Raw genomic sequence first — 12,327 nt, forward strand, 5'->3', positions numbered from 1 at the left:
TTTTGTGAGATACTGTATATGAAGGCCTTTTTTGGGCAAGGGGTATGCCAGGTCCCAGACAATTTTTGCACTGGATCCGATGTATGTTGGGCACTCGGGGCTTGAGCTGAAAGTCTTTGCCATACACGCACAAGGTGTACACATATCCTGTAACTGTATCGCAAAGTTTATTTAGTTTCAACCCCTACCTGGCCCTCTTACTGGGAATATACTGTTTTGAAGTGCAGCCGGCCAGTAAAGTGGATAAGGGATTCGTCCACAGAAATATTTTGGTCTGGGACATACACTTCGGCAAAACGCTTGGAAAAGGGGGGTGTATTTTATACAATTTATCGTGGTTGGGATGATCTCGGGGAGGGCACTGCGAGTTGTTGTTAAAACGTAGGAAGTGCATAATCCATGTCATCGCGTATCCGGGACATGACAGCAGACTAAATTGGCATGTGGTGGATGGGGTTGGTGGACCAGTAGGCATGCTCTTTGTTTTTCTTTGTAAGCCCCATATTGAATGTAAGGTCAAAAACCATTTTAACTCGTCTAGTGTGAAACGTTGCCGAAGAAAATATACGGCGTAGGACGAAATGGGGTTGGAGGCAATAAATTTGCTCTGCAAAGAGATTTGTTTGGTCCATGATGTACTGCAGCAAATCTTGTGGGAAAAACAAATAAAATCTAATTGAGAAAAATTTGTAGTGTTGGGCCCACACCTGCCAGGGCATTGGGAAGGTAGGTTTGGGCGTGGATTCTTCGGGTTTGGTGTGTTATGCCAGTGCTGGTACGGGGGTCTAGCTCCGTTTTATGTTGGTGCCGTTGGGGTGTATGACACTGCTGGTGGTAGGTAGGTCTTATAATCTTATTCTCCTTATTCTTTTAAGAGGGACTGTTTCCTCCTCTGATTCAGTCCCCGATTCACTACTCTACTGGCTTGAATTCCGAACCAGAATCGGATGATGAGAGCTCCCCACTGCTCTATTAAGGATTGTATATGCCTCCTCCTAGGTTTAAAAAATCTTTTGAACATGGTGGCTGGTACTGATAGCCTATGTGACAGGTCACTGATGGCGGTACTGATGGGCTGTGTGACAGATCCCTTGTGACAGATTATCTATATTGGGGGGGGGCTGTGTGGTGCACAGTAATGTGTAATCTAACCGTAGAAAAGCAGGTCACTCGTAGATCCTGGCTCTCCTCGCATGATTGGTGTGGGAGGAGAAGAAACCGGGATCTACTGGTAACGGGGCTTCTGTTTACAATTGTAACCGGCTGTGATTGGACACAGCCAATCACGTGGTAAACAGCCGATTTCATTGGCTGTTTACCATGATCGGGATGGGCTGTGTCTGAGGGACATGCATCATCCACGGTCGCCAGGGTGCGTGTCTGTATCTACACACACACACGTGACAAACTTCTTACAGGAGTGTGGAACAACTTACGGTATATGTGCATATGGAGTATGAAGACACTTATATGCATTGTCGTGTTGGTATCTATTGGCAATATTTGTTGTAGTTATTAAGATTAAACCTGCTCCCACCCCCTTCCAAATCCTATTCTAACCACCTTTGAAAAGGAGGATGCTTATACATGCCTATTCTAAGGGCACGGTCTGGTCACGGGATCTGCTCCCAGCAGCAGCTTCAGGGGAGAATACAGACAGCCAACAGATGCCCCATAGCTTGCCTATGGGTGATGTCACCGCACAGGCATTTCAGCCATTAGAAATCTCTCCTCTCCCCTGAAACCGGCTGTTGGGGAGATCACGTGACCGGACCAGAGCAACCCCGTTAACAGGGTAGTTAGAATAGGATTTAGAAGGGGGGTGGGAACAGGTTTAAGTACAGCTAGGGATAGCCTGGAATTCCACTTTAACATGTGTTCCCAGCTTTCAGTTGGGGAGCCAAAATTTAACCCCGAAACCTCCATCCAAAATAATCAGGATTAGCCAAAAACTATATAGAAGATAGATGAGTGCTTGTTTTTCAGAGGTGTGAATGGAAGTATTTTTTGATTTCTGTAAGTGATGGAAAAGAGGCAGACCCACGTTGTAAATCAGGATGTATAAACCCTTTGAAGGAAATATTCCCACTGGGATTTTTTTTTGTTTTTAAATTTCAGAGCAACCTGTAGCAAATGGGGGGGGGGGGGGATCTGTACCTTTTTTTAGTCACTTACATGTTTTTCAGCTACTATTGTCTCTCTAAATAGCAGAAAAAGGAATACACTTATTCAGGTCTTTTTTTCCTTTCCTCGCTACAAAACAGTCAGTCACGTGCTGATAAAATAAGTGCAGCAACCAATGGCAATCAGCCAGAAATAATTATGTAACTGATCTGACTATACAGTAAACTGAAATGTTCACAAAAACAGTGACAGAATTTACGTTTTATTAGCACCCATGGATATTCTTTATAAAAAAATTGGGGGGAAAAAAAACACACCATAAGTATGTAAAAATATAGCTATAGTAAGAGTACCAACAAGCTCCTTTTCCCAGCTTGCACTTTAAAAAAAAGACATCTGTCATTTAAGTCCCTGTAGCCCTCTTGTTCTATGTCGCTCTTCAGTTCCAATCAAGATCTAATGCAAATCAAATAACTCGCTCCAGGCTATTTAGGGAAATGTATAGTACCTTCTGTTCATTTTGCTAAATCTCCTATGCAGTTTGGGGTTACATGCTCCCATATAACCAAATCTTCATGGAGTATAATATGCAACTAGCAACTGTAAGATCCACACAAATCTTATATATTCCCAGCACATCAAACAAGCTACAGGGACCTGCAGGTATCCTGCTATTTGGCTGTAAACTATTTTAAAGCACAAAGCTTACAAAAACATGCAGATCACATGCCATTATTACAGTTCAAGGGTCGTCACATAAAATGTTAACAGTGTGTACTTTATCATATGCTCTACAAAGGGTCTGTATGTTCCTGGCACAATGAAAGTGGCTTTAGAAACTGTACAGTCTTCAAAAACTGGACCAAAATTCCTTGATTGTAAAAGACTTGCAATAAACAGCAAGTTGCATGTCATTGTTTCAGTATACAGCTTTAATATACTGATCGCAATTGTTAAGAATGACTTTATGTAAAGCATATTGAAAATTGAAAGATTAGTTTTCATTTGTGGCAATTTTAGTGACTGCATGTTTTTTTTAATGATGTGCGACATTTTGGTCTTCTACAGATGTCCTGATAACAAAATAAAACCTCTGGGTCCCATGCTTCTGAATGGGCTCACAAAGCTGATCAATGAATATAAAGAGGTAAAGTATTTTTTATGTAACATTCAATTAATATGTATGGATTTGATTATAGTTTAGCAAAAATCACTAATCGTGCATAACGGGCAGTATGAATTAATATGGTATTGTGGGAAGTAATGAGGCTTTATATTGAGATTCTGGGCCATGTGACAATCCTCTGGATTGATTAACATTGTAGGCTTACAGTGTGACTGCACATTTATGAAGTGTAAGGCTGAAAAACAAAATCGGTACTCAAGTGTTATTTTGCTTAACTGCATGGGAGTAATGACCAATATAGTTTGAATAGTTACCAGTGTTTAAAAGTCTCTACAGGTAATCTGTTTAGATTTAAACTGGATCTAGAAAACAAGGAGGCAACACTGCGCAGCATCAAGAACCTGGAAAGGAGTTTGGACATTACCCAGCAGGTACTGGCAGGAGCCAGCGTAGAGGAGGTTGGAGGCACAAGAGCCAGAGGTAGGTAGCTGGGTGACAGCTAGGAGGGGTAGAGGGAAGAGCGCTAGGGAGGCTAGTTCTGAGTTGGTACACCCCAAAATATATTCCAAGTTACATAATGCCGAGGATTTAAGCTCAGGGGTGGCAGTGCTGGAGCAGGCGCTCTCCCCTAGCTTCCAGGGGAGTGACTGTTCTGGTAAGGAGGTGGGCAGAGATGCAGGAAAGGTTAGACAGGTACTGGTAGTAGGGGACTCCGTTATTAGGCGGACAGAGAGGGCAATCTTTCAAAAAGACCGTGGTGGCCGAACAGTGTTTACCGGGCACTCGGGTTCGGGACATTGCGGATCGGGTGGACAGATTATTGGGTGGTGCTGGAGAGGACCCAGCTGTTATGGTACACTTTGGCACCAATGACAAAGTGAGTGGAAGGTGGAGAATCCTAAAAAATGATCTTAGGGAATAGATTGAGGGACGACCTCCAAGGTAGTTTTATCTGAAAATGGAACGTCCCACACTCCGCTTGAGTGCTTCCGTCAGTATATCTCTTTCTAAGTTCTGGAACACGAGACCAATGGATCTGGCTATAGTAACCCCAAGAACCAGGCAACACCAGTTTTGGAGCTCACCAGAAATAGAACTGTTTATTAGAACAAGAATACAATCTTTTATACACTTGAGAAGGAGATTCCCTCTTCTAAATATATTACCGTAACAATACAACTGTAGCTCATGTTAATTTATGTTTCTGGTTAATTAACTAATCATTTAACCAGCCTAAATGAATCAGAAGTCTGACCTTTCAGGTCAGACTTGCTGTCTTCTAGCTCAGAAGACACAATCCACATTATCAGTATAAACACAGTACTCCTTCACACAATAGCAGGAGCCCCCAGTAGCAGACTATCCATCTCCTGCATTGTACAGAGGCCAATGTGATTAGCTCTTTCACTTTACAACACGTATAGTTCAGAATCAAATAAACCAGGAATATTCTTTGTATATTTCCTGGGAGATATTGTGGATAAATATTACTGTCCCATTTGCTTGGTCACCCTGTGCCCCTAATAGACACGGGGTGACTTACACATAAGAGGGACATGGGGGCTAAAACAAAGGTCTCCCAGTTATCTACAAAAGCCCCTGTCCCAGCTAGGTCTGTCACAACTACCTGTGCCTCGAGCCACACCTAGAGAGGCAGCAGGAGATTAGGGAATTTAACAAGTGGCTGAGGAACTGGTGTAGGAAAGAACGTTTCGGGTTCCTGGAGAACTGGGCTGAGTTCGCAGTCGGTTACCAGCTCTTTAGTAAGGACGGGCAGCATCTTAATTGGGATGGTAGGGCTCCATTGGGAAGAAAGATGGCCACAAATTCGAAGGGGCTTTTAAACTAGGTATTTAGAGGAAGCGATAACCGGCAGTGAGAATAGGACAGAGGGGAATAGTGGAGACACTAATGATATCCATAACATCTAATCTCGGGGTAAATGAGTTGCCAAATCAAAAACGAAGCCTGAGAAATCATATGGAAAAAAAGTATGCACCAATACAAAACTCGGGGGAATGTTCACAAATGCCAGGAGCCTAGTCAATAAAATGGAGGAACTGGAGCTGCTACTACACGAGGAGGATGTGGACTTCATGGGAATATCAGAAACTTTGGTTTGACAGCTCACATGACTGGCTGGCAAACATCCAGGGGGTATTCCTTGTATCAGAGGGACAGTGAGGGTGGGTGGGGAGGGGGGGGGTGTTAGAAAGAGATATATATCTCTGTGATGGGGCAAAGGGGGAGGTTGAGTCCATATGGGTGTAAGTAAGCGAGTAATTACTAGTGGGGGTATGTTACAGATCCCCTAACCTGAGGAAAGAGGAGGAGTTGGATCTCCTTTCACAATTAAAATTGGCAGCAAGACCGGGAAATGTCATTATAATGGGGGCCTTCAACTATCCCGACATTGACTGGGGGGAAGGGACAGCCCACTCTTTGAAGGCCCGCCATTTCTTAAATGTTCCACAGGACAGCTTCATGTCCCAATTGGTAGATTCCCCAACTAGGAGCAACGGTAGATATTTTATTTACAAATGATAGAGATCTGATTGCAGATGTGGAAATATGGGACAACTTGGGAACTAGCGACCACAGGATTATTACATTCCACATAAATCATAGGAAAGGGAGGCACGAGGGGAGTACAAAAACAGTAAAATTTCGAAAGAGCCAACTTTTCTAAACTGCGATTAATGCTGCTGGATATTTAAGTGGGACCAAATCCTTGGAACATTGAACACCGAGGAAAAATGGTAATGTTTTAGGAATATATTAACCACTTAAGGACCAGCCTCGTTTTGGAATTCAGGTGTTTTACATGTTTAAAACAGGTTTTTTTGCTAGAAAATTACTTACAACCCCCAAGCATTATATATATTTTTTTTATAACACTCTAGAGAATAAAATGGCGGTCATTGCAATACTTTTTTTCACACCGTATTTGCGCAGCGGTCTTACAAGCGTGCTTTTTTTTTTAAAAATTCACTTTTTTAATAAAAAAAATAAGACAACAGTAAAGTTAGCACATTTTTTTTTATATTGTGAAAGATAATGTTACGCCGAGTAAATTGATACCCAACATGTCACGCTTCAAAATTGCGCCCGCTCGTGGAATGGCGTCAAACTTTTACCCTCAAAAATCTCCATAGGCGACATTTAAAAAATTCTACAGGTTGCATGTTTTGCGTTACAGAGGAGGTCAAGGGCTAGAATTATTGCTCTCGCTCTAACGATTGCGGCGATACCTCACATGTGTGGTTTGACCACCGTTTACATATGTGGGCGCTACTCGCGTATGCGTTCGCTTCTGTGCGCAAGCTTGTTGAGAGGGGGGGGGGGGTTAAAAAAAAATATATATATATTTTTATTATTTATTCTACATGATTTTATTTTTACACTTTAAAAAAAAAAAAAAAATTGTGTCACTTTTAAAAATTGTCGAAAAGCCCACGTGGTACCAATATTCAAAAAAGGCAGAGATCTGTTCCTGGAAACTATAGGCCTGTCAGTCTAACGTCGGTAGTTTGTAAACTATTTAAGAGGATGATAAGGGACTATATCCAAGAATTTGCTGATGAACAGTATAATTAGCAGTAACCAGCATGGCTTTAAGAAAGGTCAACCTATTAACATTCTACAAGGAAGTGAGCTGCCATCTGGACAAAGGTAGGCTGGTGGATGTGGTATATCTGGCATTTGATATAGTCCCCCACAATCACTTAATCTACAAGCTGAGGTCTGTAAGCATGGACCATAGGGTATTTACCTGGATAGAAAACTGGCTATGGGGGCATGTTCAAAGGGTTGTGATAAATAACGAATGGTCTAGTGTGGTAGTGGGGTACCCCAGGGCTCTCTCCTGGGACCAATTCTGTTTAATTTAATTTATTCAGAAATGATGGAGGATGAGATAAATAGCTTGATCTCTGTGTTTGCTTACGACACAAAAATAAGAAGGGCAATAACACGGCAGGATATAGAAACTTTTACAAGAGGACCTGAATAAATTAATGGAGTGGGCCAATACATGGCAAATGAAGTTTAACATTGAAAAATGTAAGGTAATGCACTTGGGGGTAGAAATATAAAAGCAAGTTACTCTTTAGGGGGAGAATCCCTAGGAGATTCCAGGTTGGAAAAGGATCTAGGGGTCCTAGACTGAGCAATAGCATGCAGTGTCAACCTGCGCCTACCAAAGCCAGCAGAATATTGGCATGTATTAAAAAGGGAATTTACTTCAGAGAGAAGATGATTATGCTGTCACTTTATAAAACTCTGGTTTCTCTGCATCTGGAGTATTCCTTCCAGTTCTGGTCACCAATCCTCCAGAAATGATGTGCTGGATTTGGAGAGAGTCCAGAGAAGGGCAACTAAATTAATATGCGGACTGGAGGACCTCAATAATGAGTAACGACTACAAGTGCTAAATTTTATTCTCCCTGGCGAAGAGACGCTTGAGAGGAGATATGATTGCAATATACAATTATCTCAAACGGTGATCCCAGCATAAGTATGAAACGTTTTAGTCCCAGGGAGTGTAAGGGGACACTGGGCCACACGGTGAGACTGGAAGAGAAGCGGTTTAACCTTAAGCTGCATAGGGGGTTTTTCACTGTCGTGGCAGTAAGGATGTGGTAAACTCGTCCATAATGGGTGTCGACAGGAAGTATGGATAGTTTTAAAAGACTCTTGGACGTGCATCTTAATGAAAACAATTTAAAGTGGAGTTCCACCCAAAAATGGAACTTCCACTTTTTGGATTCCTCCCCCCCCTCTGGTGTCACATTTGGCACCTTTCAGGGGGAGGAGGGAGCAGATACCTATCTAATACAGGTATTTGCTCCCACTTCCTGGCATAGATCACCGCGGTGCTTGTGGTGACCTATGCCACTTCCGGCGCCTACCCCGTCCTCCCCCGCTGTATTCTGTGTGAGACAGAACACAGCAGGGACCTGAGAGGGCGCACTGCGCGACTCGTGCATGCGCAGTAGGGAACCAGGAAGTGAAGCCGCACGGCTTCACTTCCTTATTCTCTTACCGAGGATGGCGGCGGCAGCAGCCGAGAGCCGAAGGACGGATCGGCTTCGGCTGCCGACATCGCGGGCACCCTGGACAGGTAAGTGTCCATATATTAAAAGTCAGCAGCTGCAGTATTTGTAGCTGCTGGCTTTTAATTTTTTTTTTTTTTTTTTTTTCAGCGGACCTCCGCTTTAAGGGGGTATGGGAAATGATTTTTTTCCCTTATCGTCTTTCAGGACAGCACTTGAGAGAGTGACTCCTCCCCTTGCCAACAGGAAACACCTCTTCCACCAAACTTTAAAAGGAGGCTCCTTTCCACACATTGTCAGTTTTTGTGTTTCCTCCGGAGGGAACACTTCGTGGGAAGTCAGGGCTCTCAGGTGCTGTCCTGGGAGCTCAGTTTTCCTGGATTTCCATCAAACACTTTTTTACCTCATGAGAGCTGTTCCTCCCATTCCACAGCTGAGGTGAAGTGCTGCTGGCTGGGCTCCCTCTCCCTCTTCATATGGGCTCAGGGTGAGTCCGACTGTCGTGGGCATCGCTCCTAGGCGGCGGCAAGACAGGCGGTGGCCGTTTACTATATTTTTTTCTCAGGTCCACCGCCTGTTGCTTATTGCACCGCCGCCATCTTGGGGATGGCAGCGGGGCTCCATCCGCCGGAAGTGAGGCATCCGGAGGGGGCGGCGCCCACGGAACAGGCGTGCGGCGTCATTTCCGCCGGAAATCGCAGAGGGAAAGGGGAGGAACGGGGCTGGTGCTTATTTAGCGGTTCTGGTCTGGCGCACTGGCGCTATTGGAGTCCGGAACCGGCGTTTAGCCACACAAACACAGCAAGCGCTCCTCGATGGAATCGATGGCGGCAGCGAGTGGGACAGGCACAGGCACCAGCAAGGCCCAGGTAAGGTGCAGTTGTATACTGTCTTCCTTGTACTGTGGGGTCTCTCTCTCTCTCTCTATCTCCCCCCCCCCCGGTGGCAGGGGCCTGTCTGGGCACATAAAGCAGTTAGCTCTTACTGTGCACCTGTGGTGAGCATCCTTGGGTATAGGACAGGTTGTCTCACTGGGATGGTTTCTTCTTTTGTCTCATGGCAGGCCAAGAGCTCTGATCCAGTGGCAAAAAGAAAATGTCCTTCATGTAAATCCAAGCTACCTGAAGGATGGAAGAAGACGTTATATCAAGCTTGTATTGATTTGCTAGTTAAAGAAGAAGCTTCTTCCGCTTGCAGCGACTTGATTGCATCGGTTAAAAAGGAACTTGATGCGACTATTCAGTCATTTCGCTCTTCCCTAGCAAACCCATCCCTGAGTCAGCCTACTACCTCACAGTCCTCCCAAGGCTCACTTATAGTCCCGGCGATGGAGACTGAGGCATCTCCTACCCCAGAGGGACATTCCCCCTCTCAATCTGAGGATTCTGATGAGGGTGAGGAAGGAGAAAATTTACCTTCAGGATTTAAATTGTCTTTAGAACAGGTAGATGGCCTGTTAAAAGCAATCTATACCACACTGGGTCTGGAGGAGGAAAGAAAGGAGTTATCTCTGCATGATAAAATGTATGCAGGGCTTAGCGAGCACAAAAATCGCAATTTCCCAGTACACTCTGTGATTTCTGAAGCTATTAAGAAAGAGTGGGCAGAGCCAGAGAGAAAACCTTTCTTTCCCAAAGCCTTAAAAAGGCGTTTCCCTTTTGATGAAGATCCAGCGGCGGTTTGGAACAAAAATCCCAAACTAGATGCCGCGTTTTCCCAGGTCTCGAGGTCTACAGATTTGGCATTCGAGGACATGGGGGTGTTGAGAGATCCCATGGATAAAAGGATGGACCAGCTACTAAAGAGGGCTTGGCAATCCATCATGGGAAATCTTAAACCTACTATGGCAACTACAATGGTATCCAGAAATATGGAGTTCTGGTTAGAGCAACTTAAGGCCCATATCTCAGCAGACTCACCAAAACAAGAAATTTTGGATTCATTTTCAACTCTGTCTGCCGCTGTCGCATTTATATCTGATGCTTCAGCGGAATCAATTAAAATGACAGCTAGATCTGCTGCCCTAGCCAACTCAGCCAGAAGGGCTCTGTGGTTGAAAACTTGGCTGGGGGACGCGGCATCCAAAAACAAGCTGTGTGGGATACCGTTCCTGGGTGACTTGCTTTTTGGACCTGATTTAGATGCGGTTCTAGATAGAACTGCTGATAAGAAGAAGTCTTTTCCCACCAAAAAGAAAAAGCAGCCAGTTAAACGGTTTTTTCGTTCCCAAAGAGCTCAAGAACAAACCAAACCCCAGGAGAAAAGAAAAAATTGGGCATCGCAGAAGGGTAAAGGCAAAGGAAATGTCCTTTTCCATCCTCCTGCAGCCTCCGGTAAAGCACAATGACTTGTGCGTACCAGTGGGGGGAAGGCTTCAAAGTTTCCTTCCCCTTTGGGCCAGCATGACAGAAAGTCTATATATTTTGGACATGCTGTCCCAAGGTTACAGGATAGAGTTTTCGGATCGCCCGCCAGAAAGATTCTTTGTAACAAACCTACCAAGGGATCTAACAAAGGCTCTGGCCATGAAGAACCTTTTAAAGGATCTGAGGCACCAGAGGGTAGTGATACCAGTATCCCCAGAAGAACAGGGTCAGGGTTTCTATTCACACATCTTTCTGATAAGAAAACCATCCGGAAACTTCCGTCTTATCCTCAACCTAAAACCCCTGAACAAGTCAGTCCTATACAAAAAGTTTTGTATGGACCCAATTTTCACGGTCAGAAACATTCTGACAAAAGATTGTTTTATGGCATCAATCGATCTGAGGGATGCTTATCTTCATATTCCTGTAGCACCTCAGTCCCAGAAGTTCCTGAGGTTTGCGGTGAATATGGGCAAGGAGATTATACATCTTCAGTTCAGGGCCCTTCCCTTCGGCCTGTCGTCAGCTCCTCGTATTTTTACGAAGATAATGGCGGAAGCTCTCGCCCCTCTTCGACTCCAGGGGATTGCGGTAATTCCATATCTGGACGACCTCCTCTTTTTTGCCCCATCCAGGGAAAAGTTGCAAGAGGATTTGAACAAATCCCGCAGTCATTTGGAGTCACTAGGGTGGATAGTGAATGTTCAAAAATCAAATTTCATCCCAGCTCAGCAAGTACTGTTTCTGGGTTATTTGATAGATTCAGTGGAGCAAAAGATTTTTCTCCCAGAAGAGAAAAAGATCAAGGTCCAAAGGGTAATAACGGCACTACAAACAAATCAACTGATTTCAGTCCGAAAGGTTATGTCGGCTCTGGGGACATTAACCTCTTCAATGCCAGCCATCCAATGGGCAAGGCTGCATTTCAGGACTCTCCAGAGGTTCCTTCTAAGGACATGGAACCACAGGACGGAGAGTTTGGATACAAAAGTAAAGATTCCCACCAGAGTCAAACGTTCACTTTGGTGGTAGAAAAGTCAGGTGGTACTGCAAAGAGGTCTTCTTTGGTCTTTTCCGACCGGGAAAGTGGTCACAATAGACGCCAGTTTGCAGGGATGGGGGGCCAACATGGGTCAGGCCTTAGCGCAGGGAACATGGTCCCAGTTCGAGGCCCAAAGATCCTCAAATTGGAGAGAGCTGAAGGCAGTTGCCCTAGCATTAGCTTTCTTCTCTTAAAACCTCATAGGTTGCCATGTCCAGATTTTGTCGGACAATGGCACGGCCATAGCCTACCTGAACATACAGGGAGGCACAAGAAGCAGGGCCCTTCACTTACTGTCAGTAGAGATTCTGGAGTGGGCGGAGAACCACTTACTATCTCTATCCGCAGTCCATCTAAAAGGCACATTGAACGAAGTAGCGGATTATCTGAGCCGACAAAAAGTTCAGGAATCAGAGTGGAGTCTGAACAGGAAGGTGTTTGCATTAATCACCAGTGTTTGGGGCCTTCCGCAGGTAGATCTGTTTGCTTCAAAACAAAACACGCAGCTCCCGAATTTTTTCTCCCTTCAGAGAGACATTTACTCTCGGGATAGATGCTCTGGCACATCCGTGGGATTTTCACCTAGGGTTTGCTTTTCCTCCATTCCGATTAATC

At 44.6% G+C, this 12,327-nt stretch overlaps 1 protein-coding gene across 2 annotated transcripts in view; it reads left to right on the plus strand.

The window, feature by feature from the left end:
• ECPAS (Ecm29 proteasome adaptor and scaffold) overlaps positions 1 to 12,327 on the plus strand; it is a 185,067-nt gene that overhangs the window by 62,006 nt on the left and 110,734 nt on the right. For both annotated transcript variants that reach the window (XM_073591496.1, XM_073591490.1), the window contains exon 11: positions 3,193 to 3,271. In XM_073591496.1, the coding sequence (XP_073447597.1) occupies positions 3,193 to 3,271 (79 nt within the window). The remainder of the gene's footprint in view (positions 1 to 3,192; positions 3,272 to 12,327) is intronic.

This window comes from Aquarana catesbeiana, linkage group LG01, assembly GCF_042186555.1.
Source record: "Aquarana catesbeiana isolate 2022-GZ linkage group LG01, ASM4218655v1, whole genome shotgun sequence".
NCBI lineage: Eukaryota > Metazoa > Chordata > Amphibia > Anura > Ranidae > Aquarana > Aquarana catesbeiana.